The sequence below is a fragment of the Malus sylvestris genome, chromosome 5 (genome assembly GCF_916048215.2).
Source record: "Malus sylvestris chromosome 5, drMalSylv7.2, whole genome shotgun sequence".
Lineage (NCBI taxonomy): Eukaryota > Viridiplantae > Streptophyta > Magnoliopsida > Rosales > Rosaceae > Malus > Malus sylvestris.
In genome coordinates, this window is record NC_062264.1 from 38,962,252 (window position 1) to 38,980,835 (window position 18,584).

The window sequence follows — 18,584 nt, forward strand, 5'->3', positions numbered from 1 at the left end:
TACAGGCTTTGGGTGAAATCTTTTGTCATGATACTTATTTCGATGTATATTCTCGATTTTAAGGTAGAATCTCTCTTATAAAGTAGGAACTGAAATGGGTGTTGAAGTATTTTACAACAAACAAAAAAACTAATAAGTAATAACCATGTGAAGTTTGATATCCAATACTATTTTTTATTTATATTTTTAGTTTGATATCCAGAATATCTTCGCTAGATATATAAAAGCTAAAAATTTACCTCAATATATTATTTTTTTTGGGTTACAAAAATACCTAACATGTTCGCCATCCGATTCCGATCGACGAACGAGTTCGTAATGCATGCCGCAACCGGCGTAACGCGTTCGAGCCCAATCACCACAATCCGGAGCCAACTTTTCCACCGTATCCCGGCCTTTAGCATAAAACTTACAAGAGAAGCACCGGCAGCAGCAGCAAGTGATCCGACATTGTGCCGAGAAGAAGAGAACGATCGTGGCTGAAGGAAAAATAGAGATCACTTGCGTAGCAAGAAACGCGATCGGTAAGACGTCCGAACGTGAGAGATTAGACAGTCGGAAAGCACTCACAAGGTTTTCGGGCTCAAAGAGAGGAAGATCGACTAGAAGAAAATACATTATTAATGTTGCTTGGGAATGTTTGGAAATCCAATTAGGATGAGGAATATTAAACTAAACATCTTATGCACTTCTAAATTTTAAAATTAGAATGTAACTACTGTAGGGGCTGAAGAGCATCCGCCCATCACCAATTTTGAAGACTCATTTAGGGACTTCAAGGAAATATTCATGTCCGTGAAGAAATATTGTCTGCAATGGGAAGTATTTATAGTATAATCCTAAATGTAGGGATTAAAATATTAAAAAATTATTGTTCTATTTGAGTATTGTGGGCGTTGATATCCACCGAAAAGTTACCTCTACCGTTGGGGAAAAAGAGAAGTTGCAGGAACGGCTACCAGCATTCACGTGGGTGAGTTTAAAAAACAAGAAAAAAAACGAAAAGAGAAGCTGTTGTGCAGCATTCACACGTGGATGAGATTTGTTTCCCACTCAAAATCAACAGTGCGCCCACTTTTTGAGTCTCTATATCCAGTCCTCACATTTGAGGATTCCTTTGAAGTATCGAGCGAGTCCGCGGAGGAGGTTGGCGTTGAATCCGCTGAAGTAGACGGAATGTACTAATTATCGATCGCTTCATGCTGTTGTTTATATGCCTAGCAAAGGTTCAACTCTTCTAGATTAGCACTGGTAGTGGACAAGGGTCAAAAGAAGGGCACGAAGATATGATGATAAAAGGCTATACTGCTCCTGATCATCATTATTGAACTATATCATCATCCGAATACATCGACTGTAACACATAGCTGCCGCTCCTTTTTCCGGCCACCGGAAGATGGCCTGCTACTACTAAAGAATTATAACATAATAATACATAAAATATGACAAAAATTAATATTGGTTCCCAAACAACTCGACTCTCTTTTTTATCCTTCTTGGTTAATGGGGATTCTGAAATCCCCCATCTAACTGAGCTAAAGAAGCGTGGCTTGATTCGGCACTGCAACGGATACATTGTCGATCTTCATGCTATGCAATGCCGTGACCATTTCAAGAAGACGTCGCCAAAGGGTTTTGGTTCAAGAAGACATCACCAACGGGGAGGTTCCGTACCCATCGCGATGTGCTTTTTGCCATCTCCACGCAACCTGCAAACTCTCTTGAAGGTTGGTGTGTTGAGCGCTCCAGTTCAGTTCACGGAGGATCTTAGATGGGTCACTGAAGACTTCAGCATAGTCACCAGGCCGGCGGGGAAGGAAATCAACCTTAATGTCCACACCGGTTGCCTTCTTACATGCCTCCACGAACTCCTTTACTGAACTACCTGGTAATCGACAGCCACGCACAAAGCTTAAGATACAGTTTTGCCATCCCCTACAACATTTTTTTGCACAACAAGAAATGAAATAGAATCGTATTGATTTCGTTTATCCTACCTTTTCCAGTTCCAACATTGTAGATTCCCACTTTACGGGGCTGTGCATGCTCAAGAGCTTTAACGTGAGCATCAACCAGATCAGTGACATCTATATAATCTCTTATGCAAGTGCCATCAGTTGTTTTGTAATCAGTGCCTCTAACCTGCAAAGCACATTCGTTACTAAAATTCCAGCCACTCAAAAAAACAGTGGAAAAAGCTGATGCAAGAAAGCCAACTGAAATCGTCAAAATATACAGATATATTCTTTAAAACCCCAAACACCTGTTTCCTTATCTCTTTATGGTAGGTGAGAATTGGTATGAAATTTTCAAATGATTCATAAATACACGAGGACAATCATAACTTCAATAGCCAAACGTATAACTTGATCTTTACCAAAGATATATCAGTTAATTATGCAATGACTTACCTTTAGCCCAGGCGTGATACCACGAGCTGCATCAAAACAAGCACCTGATATTCGTCCATGTTCACGAAGTTCAGGCCTGGGAGCTTCACCTAATCTGCCCTCTGGGTCCGACCCAATCACATTGAAGTATCTGGAAGGTTTCGAAAAATAAAACAAGTTTTGAGACAACAGGACAATTTATTCATTCATCAAATTTGTTAAAGTAAATTGTTCGAAGATGCCTTATTTGGTTGACATCCTTTGTGGCCAATGACTCGCAGCATAATACAAGTGTAGACATAAGTTATAACACGGACCATATGTAGGTCACAAAAGATGACAGTACTAAGATTCAGTTGGACAACAAATGACCTTACAGAAAGTATCACGTGGCCTTGTGGTTTTCTTGTGCTCATTAATTTTAATATAGAAATGAGATGATGAACCCATTACTAATATAGATACCAGCTTATTAGTGAAAAAGGCAAGAAACAAGCTTTGCCCAGAGAGCCGACTTGGAAAATGGAACAAAGGTTTTAAATTTTTAGAAAATCTCCATCCAAACCCCAACATCCATTGCCACTAAGCCAAACCCCACACAGTGAGCTAAGGTTCCAAGTCCAAACACCACATAAGTTTAGGAGAAAAGCGGAACTTAAGCTATGAAGAGTTGAAGGTGACACAACAATATTGCCAAATAATTCATGTTTCACTTGCAAATTAACATAAACACATTAGTGAAAAAGTGGTTACGAAGCAAGGTTACTCACAGTTTATGTCAAGAACATTTCAAAAAACAACAAAAGGTTTAAAAAATTTATTGGGACTCAAACCTCAGGATCATGACTGCCATGTCTGAATTCTTATGAAAATCCAAGATGATATCTTCTGCCATCTTCTTTGCTTTTCCATATGGATTAATTGGGAGCTGAAGGTGTTGCCAGAACATCAAAGTCAGCAACTAAACGAGTTTATTTATTGGGAAGTAAAACAAAAACACGAGCATAGGACAACCCACCTGCAGAGTTTCTTCAGTAATAGGCATCTTCTCAGGTTCTCCGTATGTTGCACATGTACTAGAATATATCAAAGTCTTCACACCATGTGAAGCCATTGCCTCCAATACCCCTAAGGTATTTGATGTAATGTTGTGGTAATACCTGTGAAAAAGTACAAAAGTTTCATTGGTAAGATTATACGTACATGTTATATCAAAAGTCTTCTCGGGCCTTGTCAACCTCCAACATCAGCCCTAAGTTCCTAATACTAAGCTGAAATTCATGAATATCCACATCGCATCATTAAGGGAAAATTCTTAAACAAAGAAAGTTCTGGTAAAAATAAAAGCACATAAGCAAGACGAGCATATTCCAGTAATAGTAAATGGTCCGGATCTAGCTCATGGATAGTACTTACTTAAGTGGATCAAGTGTGCTTTCCCCAACATATGCAACAGCTGCAAAATGCATCACAGCATCAAATGCATTCTCTGAAAATATTTTGTTGACCTGGAATATTCAGTTAAGGCTACATTGATGCTTTGCACTTTTAATTTGCATAAAATATTTTGAACAACACTCATAAGGAACATCACAAGGATACAGATTTTGGATCTCCCAAGTCAGCATAAATAAACTGAAGCCTCCCAGGTTCAGGAAATAACTCTTGGAGAACCTTGATGGCACCTATGTTCCCCCGTGAGAGGTTATCCTGTCGAAGGAAGAAAATTTTAATCATCTAGAATAATTACCAAGTTAAGTAAAAAAGAAGACGCCGCCTTCATCCAAAAGAGACCTACCACAATAGTAACACGACATTGATCCCTTAGGAGTCGTAATGCAGCATGTGAACCAATAAATCCAGCACCTCCAGTTACTAGGACATGAGTTACCCCTGCTTCATGAATGGAGAACTGGACCAATATAAATTGTACACAGTAAGAAAAGGTCCCAATTTTTCACATTTTATAGAACTTCTGATATTGTATTGAAGACATGAAAACAAAATAGAACATTTTACTTCCGCCACACAAAAAAGATAATAAAACTAGCAAAATGTTACAATGCAACGGTGCAAAAATCTTGTATCCAAGTTTTCATATCTTAAGTATCAACAACAATCAAAATGCTGAGAATAGTTGACCAAAAGAAAAGTCTATAACTCTGTCCAGCAGTAAGGAGATTGAAGAAGGCAATTTATTGATCCAAGCAGGTATCAACAATATACAACAAGAAAATCCACTGGACCAGAGTTGATAACCCCAACCAGATGCAAGATGATATGATCATATAATGATTTTCTCCAATGAAAGGGACCAAATCAACATCAAATTGTGATCCCCGTTATGATTTCCTAGGGTAAGGCTATTAGGACTCCTTAGCCTCCTCCTCTCTGGTATCCTGCATTCCCTCACTGTGTCCTCCCTCCCTCAGAACAGAGGTGTATGCCTATTTTTGAGGCACACATGGAGGCTCCGCAGTGGTCAGTGGTGACCACCAAGCCATTCAGGCGATGGTGGCTCGCTGGGGCTAACCAAAAACATAGCACTAGTAACAACTATTCATTTCTGTTCATCAGTGATATCTGGACAAAAGAGCAAATTTATAAAAGTTTTTCTGTTTGAAAGTTGCCTCGCCATTTATAACATCTAGCAGGGTCGCTTTTTTCAAAAGAGCACAAAGTAGGCTTGGCAGTTGGCAGTCTAGTTAAATTAAGGTCGCCATATATCAGTTAATCGTGCATCCAAGGGAAACAGCAATACAACTAAGATATTCTCGAATATGTCAGACCTCATTACTAAAATAATTATTGTTGGATAATGATCAAATGGCAAGAGAGGAAAAATGAGCTACTGATAATTATCTAATCAGAAAGGGATCATATTGCATGAAGCAAATGATCATTACTCAGATAGCCATTCTAATACAATAATAAGATACTGAAGTATACCTTCAACCAAAGAAAATACGCAGGATGAAGGGATTACCGAGCTTGTGGTATTGAAGGATGGGGATTGTTTCAGCATAATAATACATAATGCTGTAAGAGTAGCAGCCAAAAGAATTTTTCCTACAAAGTTGTTCTTCCTCTTGGGATCTGGGTACTCCATGCCTACAAGCACAACAGGGTCCAAGATATAAGCTTAAAACTTCCACATAAGCACAAAATATCCGAATTTAAACAAAGCAACATATTGAGCAGACTCTAATTTCACCTCCACCTCCTTCATCGATTCTCATAACGCCGGATGAACATAATAAATTTCACAGAAAGAAAAAAAAAAACATAATCGAGCGCAATCGAAAACTCACCTCCTAAAGACATGGATCTGTTGGTCCTTGATTGACTTCTGGTCCTGCCAAAATTAAGCATTGGGAGAACGTCTTCAATGCTTATAAATAGGAACCAAATGATATGCCTCAATCAAGTATAACCTATCCCTGAATATGTTTTTGGTGTGTAATGCACTGCAATAAAAGCCAAACACAATCAGCCAGATAATTCAAAAAAATCACATCCAAAAATTACTGAGATTCAAAAGCGGTGGGTATAACTGGGCCCCTATACCAAAACAGGAATCAAATTGAAAAAGCTAAAATCCCAAAGGGGGGAAATTTTTGGAAACCCTGGAAATTTAACCAGCCATCATCAAATTCCAAAACAGAAAAGGGGTTAGATTTAGAATCACAAGATCCAAAAACTCCCAGAAGAACAAACCCACATAAGTTTTCGAAAAAATAAACCACCCCAACAGTAACATTTCACAATATAAGGAGGGAAGCAAATGGCTGTCAGAGTGTCTGCAAAAGAAACGAAGAACTTTGAAGGACCATTTTGCATAGGGGAAGCCAATGTCAGGAATCTGAAATATTTGAGGGGAAAACAAACCCAAAACCCGTGAAAGCTCGAAACTTCGATATCCACCGGCAAAACCCACTTCAAATTTTGGGTAAAAATTCAAATAAAATCAATTAAGAAACTGGGATTTTTGTATGATGATCAGAGATATTTATTATTGCAGACAATAGTACCTGAAAGCTGACGAAGCAAAACGACAACCAAAAGCACTAACACACAGAAAATACAAAAGTGCAAGGATCCAGATGCAAAAACATGCCAATGAGCACGAAAAGCTTACAAATTTAAAGGCAGCGGTGCGTGAATCCAATAGAAAAAGCAGAGAATTGACCGCAACTGTAAGAAAACCAGAAGAAATTGAAAGAAAAAAAACGTACGAGAGAGAGAGAAAGGGGAGAGAAACGTATAAATGGGAGGAGGAAAGGGGGAGGGAGAGAGTCACAACTCAGAACAGGGCAAATGAGGTGTTGGTGTTGAATGTTGGGGGTGGCTTTGCCTTTTGGGATTTGAAAAGGAAAAGGTCAGGCTTATAATAGCCCGAGATTTCTCAGCGTGTTCATGCTTGAGTAGTTGTTTTTGTGCACAGCAATAGAAAAAGCGGCACAAATAAATGAACAATGATTGGCTTCTACTACAAAAAAATTCATAAATTATAGAGTTTTATGTTTATCATCAAAATCGTTCATATTATAAATCGTTTATGATCATCTTTCTAATATATAATTAAAACTAAAATCGTTTAGTCAATCTGTTGTGGTAAATACAAATTGTAGTAATTGTCCATCAACTTTAATCAAATTGGAGCAATAGTTCATCAACTAAAAATTTATTACCATGGATCCCTCAACTCATCAAAACGTGTAGATATTATCATTTTCATCAATCTCGTCAAAATTTTGTCAAAATAAGTTATATTGGAATGACTATTGCTGCAATTGAGTTAAAGTTAATGGACCATTACTCCAATTAGGTTAAAGTTGATCGACCATTTTTCCAGTTGAATTAAAATTGATGGACCATTGATACAATTTTTCTTATTTGATTTTTCATATTTGTCCCTTAATCTAGCCTCACGTGCATGGCGCATGATTCATTTTGACGAAAGTTCTAACAAAGTTGACGAAAATGACCATAGCTGCACATTTTAATGAGTTGAGGGACCAATGGTAATGAATTTTTAGTTGAGGGACCATTACTACAATTTACCCTTTTACCAATTCAATTCATCTATTCCAGGACTAAACGACTTTAATTTTAATTGATTTTTTGCAAATGTGATTGTTATAGAGTGATTTGTAATATAAAGAGTTATAATCATAAACATAAATTGAAAATTGGCAACAAATACTTTTGAGTAAGAACTCTTACTCATTCGTTGAATAACGAAATATTGTTCCAAAGAAATTCCTACACTTCAAAATTTCCAAAAACACAAAAAAATAAAATAAAATAAATTGTTGCATAGTTTTTTCTTTATTTTTTGAGTTTTGTTAAAATTAAAACTCACATTTTTTAAAAGACAATATATTTTTACTAAAAGGTGGATGACTAATTAATCATGCTTAAAACGAATTCAAATTTAAGTGCATAATGGAGCACATTGCTATTATCAAATTGACAAAACTTATAACTTCAAAATTTTAGTCTTTTCAATTAACCAAACTGAAAAAAAAAAATTAAAAATCAAACTTTGAAAAAAAAAAAACACTTTACAAAAATTTTGTTCAGAATCTTCTCTTTGTATCCCCAATCATCTGCTTTCTACCAACAGCTGTCTTTTCAGAGTTGAATAAGGTTCGATTTCTGTACACCTAAGCCAATTACAGGCCTCCACCTCACCACCCTAGCTCCACCTTTTTCGCAAATTTTGCGGGACCCACCACTGTGTGGGACCCATGTCTTGAGACAGAAATTTTCCTTTTCTTTTCTTTCTTCAGGATATTTATATATATATATATATATATATATATATATTTTTTTTTTTTTTGAAGTTTTATTTTTGGTAAGCAACATATTATTCTTACTACCATATCAAAATTAGTCAAATATTCTACCAAAAATAAAGAAGGAAAAACAATAAAATTAGTGAGAGAGTGAGATATGATGTGCCCACAATTATTAAGTTTCTATTATTTTTTGGTCAAATTATCTGTATTGGGTCCATGGAAATTCGAACTCAGGAAAAGAAATTGGACCATGTTGAAAAATTTGTTGCTAAATTTTGTATCTCTATGGAGAATTTTCTTTGTGAAATTACCAAGAATTTACCAATTGATTTTATCAAATATAATTTATTTATTTATTAGTTTGGTGTGAGAAAGTGACTAATAACTGTAGGGTTTTGCACTTTTGGACCATTCTTGAAAATTCAATGCAAATGGTCCCCTTCACCCTTTTTGGACACGTGTAGTCAAATTATAGTCTCCAATTAAGAGATTTTTTAGTGTTGCTGAATCACGAAGACATATGTCATATGTTATTATATAAATAAAGGGACACTTGAAATAAAAATTATCCCCTCTTATATAATAACATATGACATATTGTACCGTGCTTCGAGCATATTGAAAAATCTTCTTCAAATTGAATGTTGTGCAACTAATTAGAGCTATTGTTTAGTGATATTCAAAATTAATTGCAAATAAAAGGTCTCAAGTCGATTTATATGGATAACAAAGTCATGTTATATATATTTGTGTTGAATTCAATATATACCTTGTTATTGGTTCTTTAAAATAGAATATCAACGGTGACCGACTACAAGTCGTAACGACTTCTTCCTCTCATGACCAAGAAACAAGCTTGGGCAAATGCATTCACAGCGAAAGTTGCTTTAAGATTATTTTATTTATTTTTAAAGCACCCATTTTAGTTAAATGACTATGGAAATGTTAAGCGTATTTATCACATTTCGAAAAATTAATTAAAAAACGTTGCATATTCTTATAAAGAGTTAGACTACGATCGACGTTACCCGTTAAACTCATGATAAATTCAGCTTTCTAGAGCCCTTTCATTTCCAAACACTCACCAAGTATTGACACTTTTATTTCGGTATACCAAACCTTTCTACGATCTCTGACATTAGCGGTGGTCCATTTTCTCACGAGTCGGGTCGATACATAATTGTATGTGGCACCCCCCATCCCCATGCATGAACGGTGATCGAAGTGCCACTTCAAATTTCATACACACCGAACACAAATTTTACCCCTTCTATGTTTGCATGCAGTAGGAGGAGAATCTCGCACTTGCCGACATTATATATCATGGATAATTTCCTTTAATTCGTGTATTTTTTGGTATATCAAAAATACGGTCTTTTGACGTTATTATCTTATTTAAATTATAATATTTGTATTTTGATAACATATATATTAAAATTATGATATATCGGCTTCATTAACTACCCATATTATAAAATTAAGAATAACGCCCATTGCGGCTTTTGTTTTTGGTACCTATAAAAATTTATCCTCTAATTCTTCCAAGTCCACGAACATTAATTTATTTCTAGTACCATACTATAATTAAGGTCAGTTATCTTAATCACCCTAGTTTCAAGAGAATCAGGTGCGTGGAGTGGAATATAATAATATGTGATCGGCTAGGTGTCCTATTTTTGAATGCTTAAGTTGTAGTTAATTAACCAAATTCGATGTTTACTTCTGATCTGTATACTTGTCAATCTTTATTAACATTAAACATATTTTAAGCATATATTCAAGAGAAAGCTATAGTTTTCCAGATGTTGTCATCTATTTAGCTTTTGACATGAATTTCTTAATTTTTGATTATCGGATCGAATGAATTGAAAACGATTAAAGGATAAAAATTAACAAAGGATGAGTAAAAAATAAAAATAATTGTGTAGATAGCACCACTCTTTACAGAAATGTTGATTCATGTTTACTAATCCTTTATTAATCACAATTTGTGATTACTTTATGTAAAGTAATCCATGCATGTAAATAATTGGATGTACGTGATGACACGCACAATTGCATGTGCCCAGTTCTTTTCTGTTTGCTTTTAAATTATAAACCCTCTGTAAACAGCAAGAACACAACGCAAAGTAATGTAATGCCATATTTATTGGCTCCTTCACTTTAATTTAATTACAAATTTGAGGATTTGCCATTTATAAATTTGGAAACTTGAACAACATCAAATAGATTATCTTTATGATCATATGCATGTGTGAGGGTGTGAGTTGATGACTTAATTTACGGGAACGTTCTTTAATTAGTTTTTTTTTTTTCATTTTATATTGTTTTATCGACAAGTAGAAAGAATTTGAGATTTTTTTCTAACGTTGAAAAAAAATAAATGAATTAGAAAGTCAATAAATAGTTGGCAATGTCAGCTCCAAATTTAACTTCGAGTGTGGCATAACTTCTGTTTATTCACATTATTCTGTTTATTTGTTTTGAAATTTACTGGGGTTAGCCTAATGGTATAATGATCGGTAGAGTGATGAGTATGAGTATCCTTAATTCAAGGTTTATAACCATCTAATATAACTTTAGAAAAAGATTAGTCCAAATCAAAGATAGTAAAGCTAGCCATCGTGCATGATGAACCATTCAAAACAAATACGGCGGTGAACATGACATTCATCTAACTTTTAAATAAACTCACGAAGGCGAGACTTCATAGTTGAAATGACATAAACATAATGACATAAGATATTACTATTCACACACCTATTTTTACTTCTCACACATTCCTTTCAATTTTTGGTCTCGGATCGAATAAATTAAAGAAGACCAATGAACAAAAATTAATAAGAATGTGTAAAAAGTAAAAAGAAGTATGTAAATAGCATTACCCAATGACATAATGTATGCTACCGGTATAACCAACCAAGGCTGCTCTTCATCAATAAGAGCCATTGCATTGTTTACACGTGGCAGCCAAATTTGTACTTAACCTCTTGTTTGTCGGACGAAATTGTATAAACAGTACGTTACAATGTGGGACTTGGATTGTTTGCCCTCCCTATTCCATGCCCTTCCCATGCCCTTCTATATTCTATGGTCACGATTAAGTCACGTCAACATTTTATATTGATTTTTTTATAGAAATAATAAAACAAAAAGTAATGAGAATATAAAATATTGACGTGGCTTAATCGTGACGACATAAATAAAAGGGCATAAAGAGGGTATGGAATAAGGAGGGCAGACAATTCAGGTCCTACAATGTGAACCAAAACTTTCATTTCTTCTCGTAGAGTCATATGACAATTGACTCACTGAGTATGGTAGTAGGGAAACCTACCAAGGCTGCCCTACACGTGGCAGGTGAATTTATACCTTATATTATGTGGCAAACAAATAACAAATTGTATAAAATATCACGCGTCATTGTGACGGAAAATTTTGATTCATCTCACAATAATATATAATATTTGAGTGACTGGTGACGAACAAAATTTAACATGATTAGTGACGATCCGATTGTTAAATTAGTTGGTGCATTCCATTATTGATACTTAAAAGTAAGCAGTTTATCTGTTAACTTTCCAAAAGAAGGTCTAAAGATTATCGAATTTAAGGTCTAAAGATTATGTAATTTTTAGTGTGATCAAATTGATGGAGTTATATTTCACATGTTATATCATATAGATGAATGGTATGTCAGATATGTCCATTTTCTTTTCGGTGAAATGCTTGTTATTACAATATTTAGTACCATATATTAAGTAATTAAGAAGTATCTCACCACATATAAATTCAGAAATCTAAAAGATGCTAGACGTTAGTTAGACTGCCGGCTATAACCTAGCAGCTAGGCAATTTCCACATTTTGGGCCTTGAAGTTGGAGACCGTTGTGATCTCAACTCCGCTAACAAACTTTGGGCTTTTTCCAATTTCCACATTTTGGGCCCAACGACATATATTTCACATTAGGGTTTTAGAGAGTTTGGAACTTTGGAGGCTTTTTCACTTCAACCGCAATACACGTCTATCCTGAGCCTTATAAAAGCAAACACAAATTCTAGGGTTTTTGGGAACACCATTTCGCGCCGCCGCTAGTAGCAGAAAAATAACTCACCGGCGCCATGGGGAGGGTCATCCGAGCTCAGCGTAAGGGTGCGGGTTCCGTGTTCAAGTCTCACACCCACCACCGAAAGGGCCCGGCACGCTTCCGGAGCCTCGACTTCGGCGAGCGCAACGGCTACCTCAAGGGTGTCGTCACCGAGATCATCCACGATCCCGGTCGCGGTGCCCCGTTGGCCCGCGTCAGCTTCCGCCATCCGTTCAGGTACAAGAAGCAGAACGAGCTCTTCGTCGCAGCCGAGGGAATCTACACCGGTCAGTTCATCTACTGTGGGAAGAAGGCCAATTTGGTCGTCGGAAATGTGTTGCCTCTCAGATCGATTCCGGAGGGAGCCGTCGTCTGCAACGTCGAGCACCATGTCGGCGACCGCGGAACCCTCGCTAGGGCGTCTGGTGATTACGCCGTTGTTATCAGCCACAACCCTGACAATGATACTTCCAGGTCTATATGCATCTCTCTCTGTTCATATTATTTCCTCCAGATTCTTGCTGAATTACTATTATATTTGTTAATTGGATTTCGATAATTGGAGTTCAAATATACATTGTGATTGAGATACCAATTTCTCATATGATTGCAATTTGCATGTAGATATGTGATGTCTGATTCAATCACAAAAATTGTATCCCTTTAGCCAATAGTTCGTTCATTTGCCGAACTGGGTTGGGTTTAGTTGTAGGGTTTATCACGCGGTGTGCTGTTGGGTCGGTATTCGAGAGATGAATGATTCTTCTGGAAGAAATTGGTTGCATTGATCTTATGATTCTGGAACTTAAGAAACGAATCTCGGGTTTTATGATTGTTGTTTACAGTACTAATTAATCGAATGTGATTACCACATTCTACTTTTTGCTTTCATTGTGAACAATAGAGAATTTGTTTTTTAACAAGATATGCTTATTTGGTTGTATTGTTGTGAAGATTGTGAAATTAAGAAAGAGAATAGTCAGAATTTATGATTGCTGTTCGTATTACGATTTGTTTCCTTATGTACTGCTTGTCGTAAAAAAAATTGAATTATTGACCCTTCGTGATTGTGAAATCTCATACGCTGAGTAAGGAGTATGTTTATCTGTTAGTTTATGGTATTTTTGAGACGTGTTAACAATTGTGTTTCCACTGGTTCTAACAGGATCAAATTGCCATCTGGTGCCAAGAAGATTGTTCCCAGCGGATGCCGTGCTATGATTGGGCAGGTAGCAGGTGGAGGAAGAACAGAAAAGCCAATGCTCAAGGCTGGTAATGCTTACCACAAGTTCAGAGTGAAGAGGAACTGCTGGCCCAAGGTTCGTGGTGTGGCTATGAACCCAGTCGAGCATCCTCACGGAGGAGGTAATCACCAGCATATTGGACATGCTAGCACAGTCAGGCGTGACGCTCCTCCTGGGCAGAAGGTTGGTCTCATTGCCGCTAGGAGGACTGGTCGTCTCAGAGGGCAAGCTGCTGCCAACATATCTAAGGCAGACAAGTGATGAGATTACATTTTCGTTTATATCATGTTTTATTTTATCCAAGACTAGTTTGGTGCATTTTGTGGAAGAAGTTTTGTTTGGTTGGATTATTTAATGTTTGTTGCTTAACATACTAAGAGTTAAAAAAATGTTGGTAAATGGGTTAAATATGATCCAAGCTCGATGCCAAATGCGAAAAGTAACTATTGCATAGAATCTAAAGAACGAAAATGTAACAGAGAGATTAGAGAGGAAGCTGAGAGAAAAATTATGTTTGTATTGAATGTATGAAGAGGTCGTGAGAATTACAGAGAGAGAGAGAGTAAGCTTTTATAGCTGTGAGCACCACATTACAACAAACTCTGCTGAGCAGCACCACATTACAACAAAGTTGGCAGCACCATATTCCAACAAATTATGCTGAGTTTGCACAAAGTTGGCAGCACCATATTCCAACAAATTATGCTGAGTTTGCACCATATTCCAACAAATTATGCTGAGTTTGGCATTAGTCAATGATAGTCAACAAATCCTAGGGTTTTGGAGTAACACTACTTTTGCATTCGAGGTCGCTAATAACATACATCACCAGCAGAACCATGATAATAATCACCAGAGCTCATCCTAAAGGTGCTAGCTTGTCTTCAAGTACCACAGTCATTACCGTAAAGGTTCAACCACATTCACTACTGTAAAGGTTCAACCTTCTTTTGGAGTTGCATTCTTTCATATCCTCAAGGTCGAGGTGGGTGGACTACTAGCCAGATAGTAATGGGTTTGGATGGTGGCTATGAACAATGTACATAAATGTCTTTTATTTATGTTGTGTTTTCTTGATAAATAAGAAAGTTCTTTGACATCTCAATAACTGAACCTATAAATTTATCATTCTTTTATATGTTTAATTGCTTCCAATATCTCACCTATTTATGCGTATTGTGGGATGCGTATGATCATTTAAGATTGATGGTGTACATGTTTACTTATATATAACTATCACAATCAATCAATGAAACCATATATCATGTTAATTTCATTACAAAATTTTGCATACCATACCTATGGGCTATGTCATGTTGAAAAATTAGGACTTTAATTGCTATAAAATCACATGAAAAATCTTGAAATAAATCATGCAATTGTTGAAAAAAGAAGAAGGTATAATTGCTATGTTTAATAAAAAAGAGAGAGGAAATAATCACGCAATAATTAAGTATACAATTTAATGCATGGACATGAACAACTAATTTAAAAAGAACATGAAAATTGGTCGAGGCAAATGTTTAACATTTCTACGCTGTATTACGATGATAACAATTAATCGACGCTTGTCTTCGAAAGTATAACAACCACAGTCTTATAATAGTCACTCTAAATCACAAAGCTCTAGTAGACATGATTGATGACACGGTTCATTTAACACATTTGTCTTATGTTCTCAGGGAAGAACATTCACGAACCAAAGAGTAGTTGTTATTATTGAAATTTTGAGACATACGATGGAGGCTCCGAAAGAGAGGAAAGGCAACGAATAAGAGAGGGATAATGCGAGAGTTTTGAATTTCAGAAAGGGAATTGTTATTAACACTTAAAAAATCTTATTTGGCACTCAAAACCTTCAATAATTAGAAAAAAAAATACACTTGTCATAAGTGTAGAATGAGATTTTTAGAGTGCTAATAACAGTTCCCTTTGAGAAATAAGAATAAAATATAGAAAAGTTGTTACTGTTTATATACACACCAATGCGATAATGCTTGCTTTTGTCACTATAGGGACTTGAGGTTTGCCACCAACGTCTGTGCTCAATCTTTATAACAAACACGAATGTAGTGCTATAATTAAGAGGATATCACCACATATTAATTAGGCTGATCTCCTCTTATGCAATTCTTGTACTACACGAGACAACATCGTACTTTTAACTCTCATATCAGACAACAAAACTAGTTGTCATACAAAATTTATACCTAAAAATTTGAACTCGAATTGAAGGACCCAAACCTTTGCTCGTTATACCAACCTCTTGACTTTGGGCTTTTTCCAATTTCCACATTTTGGGTCGATGTCATATTATTTCACGTTGGGGTTTTAGAGAGTTTGCAGGCTGTTCAGTGTTCACTCACTGCCATATCTCTCCCAAGACCTATAAAACCAAACACAAATCCTAGGGTTTACGGAACACCATTTCGCGCGGCCGCTAGTAGCAGAAAATCACGCGCCGGAGCTATGGGGAGGGTTATCCGAGCTCAGCGTAAGGGTGCGGGCTCCGTTTTCAAGTCGCACACCCACCACCGCAAGGGTCCTGCCCGCTTCCGGAGCCTCGACTTCGGCGAGCGCAACGGCTACCTCAAGGGTGTCGTCACCGAGATCATCCACGATCCTGGTCGCGGTGCCCCGTTGGCCCGCGTCAGCTTCCGCCATCCGTTTAGGTACAAGAAGCAGAACGAGCTCTTCGTTGCCGCCGAGGGAATCTACACCGGTCAGTTCATCTACTGCGGGAAGAAGGCCAATTTGGTGGTCGGGAATGTGTTGCCTCTCAGATCGATCCCGGAGGGAGCTGTCGTCTGTAACGTCGAGCACCATGTTGGGGACCGCGGAACCCTCGCTAGGGCGTCTGGTGATTACGCTGTTGTTATCAGCCACAACCCTGACAACGATACCTCCAGGTCTTTATACATCTCTCTCTGTTCATATTATTTCCTTTTCATTCTTGCTAAATTATTGGGTTATTATATTTGTATACAGATATTAGTGTATTTGTTAATTGGATTTCGATAATTGGAGTTCAAATATTACATTGTTATTGAGATACCAATTTACCAGTTTCTCATATGATTGCAGTTTGCATGTAGACATGTGATGTCTGATTCAATCACAAAAATTGTATCCCTTTAGCTAATAGTATGTTCATTTGCTGAACTGGGGTGGCTTTAGTTTTAGGTTTTATTATGCGTATGCTTTTTCAATGTAGAACGATAGAGATGAATCGCAAAAATCGTATCCCTTTAGCGAGTAATTTGTTCATTTGCTGAACTGGGTTGGGTTTAGTTTTAGGTTTTATTATGTGGTACGCAGTTGGGTCAGTTCTCGAACATTTTCTCAATTTGGAGCGAGAGAAACCAATGATTCTTCTGAATGAAAAATTGAAAATGAATTATTTTTTGGTTGGATTGATGTTATGATTGTGAAACTTAAAAAGCAAATTCTCGGGTTTTAAAATTGTTGTTTAAAGTACTAATTAATCGAATTTCGTTACCTCATTTTACTTTTCTGCTTTCATTTAGAACAATAGAGAAGTTGGTTTTTAACAAGATTTTTCTTATTTGGTTGCATTGTTAAGAAGATTGTGATGATTTCGGACTGTCCATTTTGTTGCTTCATCTACTGCTAGTCATCAAATTTTTTTGGATTATTGACCCTTTTTTATTATAAAATCTTATATGCTGAGTATCTTTATCTGCATAGCGTATGGTATGTTTGAGATTGTTTATCCGCGGAACCCTTGCATTTTAGCTGATATTTTGTGATGGGTTTACGGGTCATCCTTTGAACGTGTTTTTCATTTAGTACTATATAGAAATTGCTAATTTTCTGATAAAGGCCATTATTTGGTTGTATTGTTTATATGATTGTCATTTTATGCAAAAACAAATCGAATTTTAAGATTAGATTGCTGTTCACATTGTTAAGTTATCGATTTGATATCCTTATTCTGTATTTTGCTTTCATTCAGAACCAGTTGGGAATTGGTAATTTTTTGGAGTCCTTACTTGGTTGCATCGTTCAGAAGAGTGTGAATCAACCACAAATTGTCCGATATCAAGATTTCTGTTCATAACACTAGCTATTTAAAATATGATTTCTATTTCTATTGTTTTGGTTTATCTTCTGCTTGTCATCGACTCTTATTGAAATATTTTGTCTTTGTGATTGTAAAAGCTTTATGTCTTGACATACTGTTTATTGTATGGGAGACACGTATGAACAATTTTCTGTTTCCACTGGTTCTAACAGGATCAAGCTTCCGTCTGGAGCCAAGAAGATTGTTCCAAGTGGGTGCCGTGCTATGATTGGGCAAGTTGCGGGTGGAGGAAGAACAGAAAAGCCAATGCTCAAGGCTGGTAATGCTTACCACAAGTTCAGAGTGAAGAGGAACTGCTGGCCCAAGGTTCGTGGTGTGGCTATGAACCCAGTCGAGCACCCTCATGGAGGAGGTAATCACCAGCATATTGGACATGCTAGCACAGTCAGGCGTGACGCTCCTCCTGGGCAGAAGGTTGGTCTCATTGCTGCTAGGAGGACTGGTCGTCTCAGAGGGCAAGCTGCTGCGAACATATCTAAGGCAGACAAGTGAAGAGGCTTATGAGGGATTACGTTTTCTTTGTTACCTAAGTTTGCTGTTTTGGGACCGTTTTAATTTATATCGCAGTACTAGATTGGTGCATTTTTGTGCGGTTTGAACCTTTCATGCTTTGATCAAGATATCATGATATTAACATTCAAACGTTTTACTAGTTGTCATCTGGTTCTTGCTTTGTGCTTGTTAATTCTTCAACTGTATGTGAGAGGAGAAAATTGCAAGTGTGGGTGCCGGAGGTTGTGGGCTATGAGTGTGCTGTGAGGCGGTGGGGTCGTTACATGGTGTATGGTGGAGTGATTATGTAGTTGTGTTTGGACGAAAGATCCTCTCCATATCTCATTAGCCGGAGCTTAAGGACCAGGCTATCTCGACTACTCAAATAAAATCCGACGGTCTTCATTAAGTTATTTAGTAGGCCACTTTCTACAAATTAAGGGCTCTGATCTCTCTCTTAC

The 18,584-nt window shown here is 36.8% G+C and overlaps 2 protein-coding genes across 9 annotated transcripts; one reads left to right on the forward strand and one right to left on the reverse strand.

Moving 5' to 3' along the window:
- Positions 1-1,287: 1,287 nt before the first annotated feature.
- LOC126621078 (UDP-arabinose 4-epimerase 1-like) lies at positions 1,288-6,815 on the reverse strand. Of its 4 annotated transcripts, none has more exons than XM_050289453.1 (11): positions 6,529-6,815; positions 5,702-5,745; positions 5,377-5,501; positions 4,189-4,302; positions 3,993-4,100; positions 3,807-3,898; positions 3,409-3,550; positions 3,224-3,318; positions 2,412-2,541; positions 1,998-2,142; positions 1,288-1,885 (listed from the first exon to the last, which is right to left on the reverse strand). In XM_050289453.1, the coding sequence occupies exons 2-11, from the start codon at positions 5,712-5,714 to the stop codon at positions 1,641-1,643; spliced, it is 1,209 nt and encodes a 402-aa protein (XP_050145410.1). In that variant the 5' UTR covers positions 5,715-5,745; positions 6,529-6,815; the 3' UTR covers positions 1,288-1,640. The 4 variants fall into 4 exon arrangements, with proteins under 4 accessions (XP_050145410.1, XP_050145407.1, XP_050145408.1 ...); XM_050289450.1 differs by having other exon boundaries at positions 5,702-5,857; XM_050289451.1 differs by having other exon boundaries at positions 5,702-5,857; positions 6,422-6,815.
- Positions 6,816-12,180: 5,365 nt separating this feature from the next.
- Positions 12,181-18,283, forward strand: LOC126621085 (60S ribosomal protein L8-3). 5 transcript variants are annotated; one of them, XM_050289466.1, is made up of 3 exons: positions 12,181-12,756; positions 13,448-13,647; positions 17,984-18,283. In XM_050289466.1, exons 1-3 carry the CDS (start codon positions 12,317-12,319, stop codon positions 18,121-18,123), a joined length of 780 nt encoding a protein of 259 aa, XP_050145423.1. In that variant the 5' UTR covers positions 12,181-12,316; the 3' UTR covers positions 18,124-18,283. The 5 variants fall into 5 exon arrangements, with proteins under 5 accessions (XP_050145423.1, XP_050145422.1, XP_050145420.1 ...); XM_050289465.1 differs by having other exon boundaries at positions 12,182-12,756; positions 13,448-13,709; positions 18,046-18,283; XM_050289464.1 differs by lacking the exon at positions 13,448-13,647 and adding an exon at positions 16,199-16,435 and having other exon boundaries at positions 12,190-12,519; positions 17,784-18,283.
- Positions 18,284-18,584: the final 301 nt, after the last annotated feature.

Coding starts and splice junctions, on each gene's coding strand:
- LOC126621078 (XM_050289450.1), bottom strand. CDS start 5,762: ATGCTTAATTTTGGCAGGACCAGAAGTCAATCAAGGACCAACAGATCC. Junction 3,551..3,806: donor AGCACACTTGATCCACTTAA/GTAAGTACTATC, acceptor ACTTTTTCACAG/GTATTACCACAACATTACAT. Junction 2,143..2,411: donor GTATCACGCCTGGGCTAAAG/GTAAGTCATTGC, acceptor TGTGCTTTGCAG/GTTAGAGGCACTGATTACAA.
- LOC126621085 (XM_050289466.1), top strand. CDS start 12,317: ATGGGGAGGGTCATCCGAGCTCAGCGTAAGGGTGCGGGTTCCGTGTTC. Junction 12,757..13,447: donor CCTGACAATGATACTTCCAG/GTCTATATGCAT, acceptor TGGTTCTAACAG/GATCAAATTGCCATCTGGTG. Junction 13,648..17,983: donor CGAGCATCCTCACGGAGGAG/GTAATCACCAGC, acceptor CTCATGGAGGAG/GTAATCACCAGCATATTGGA.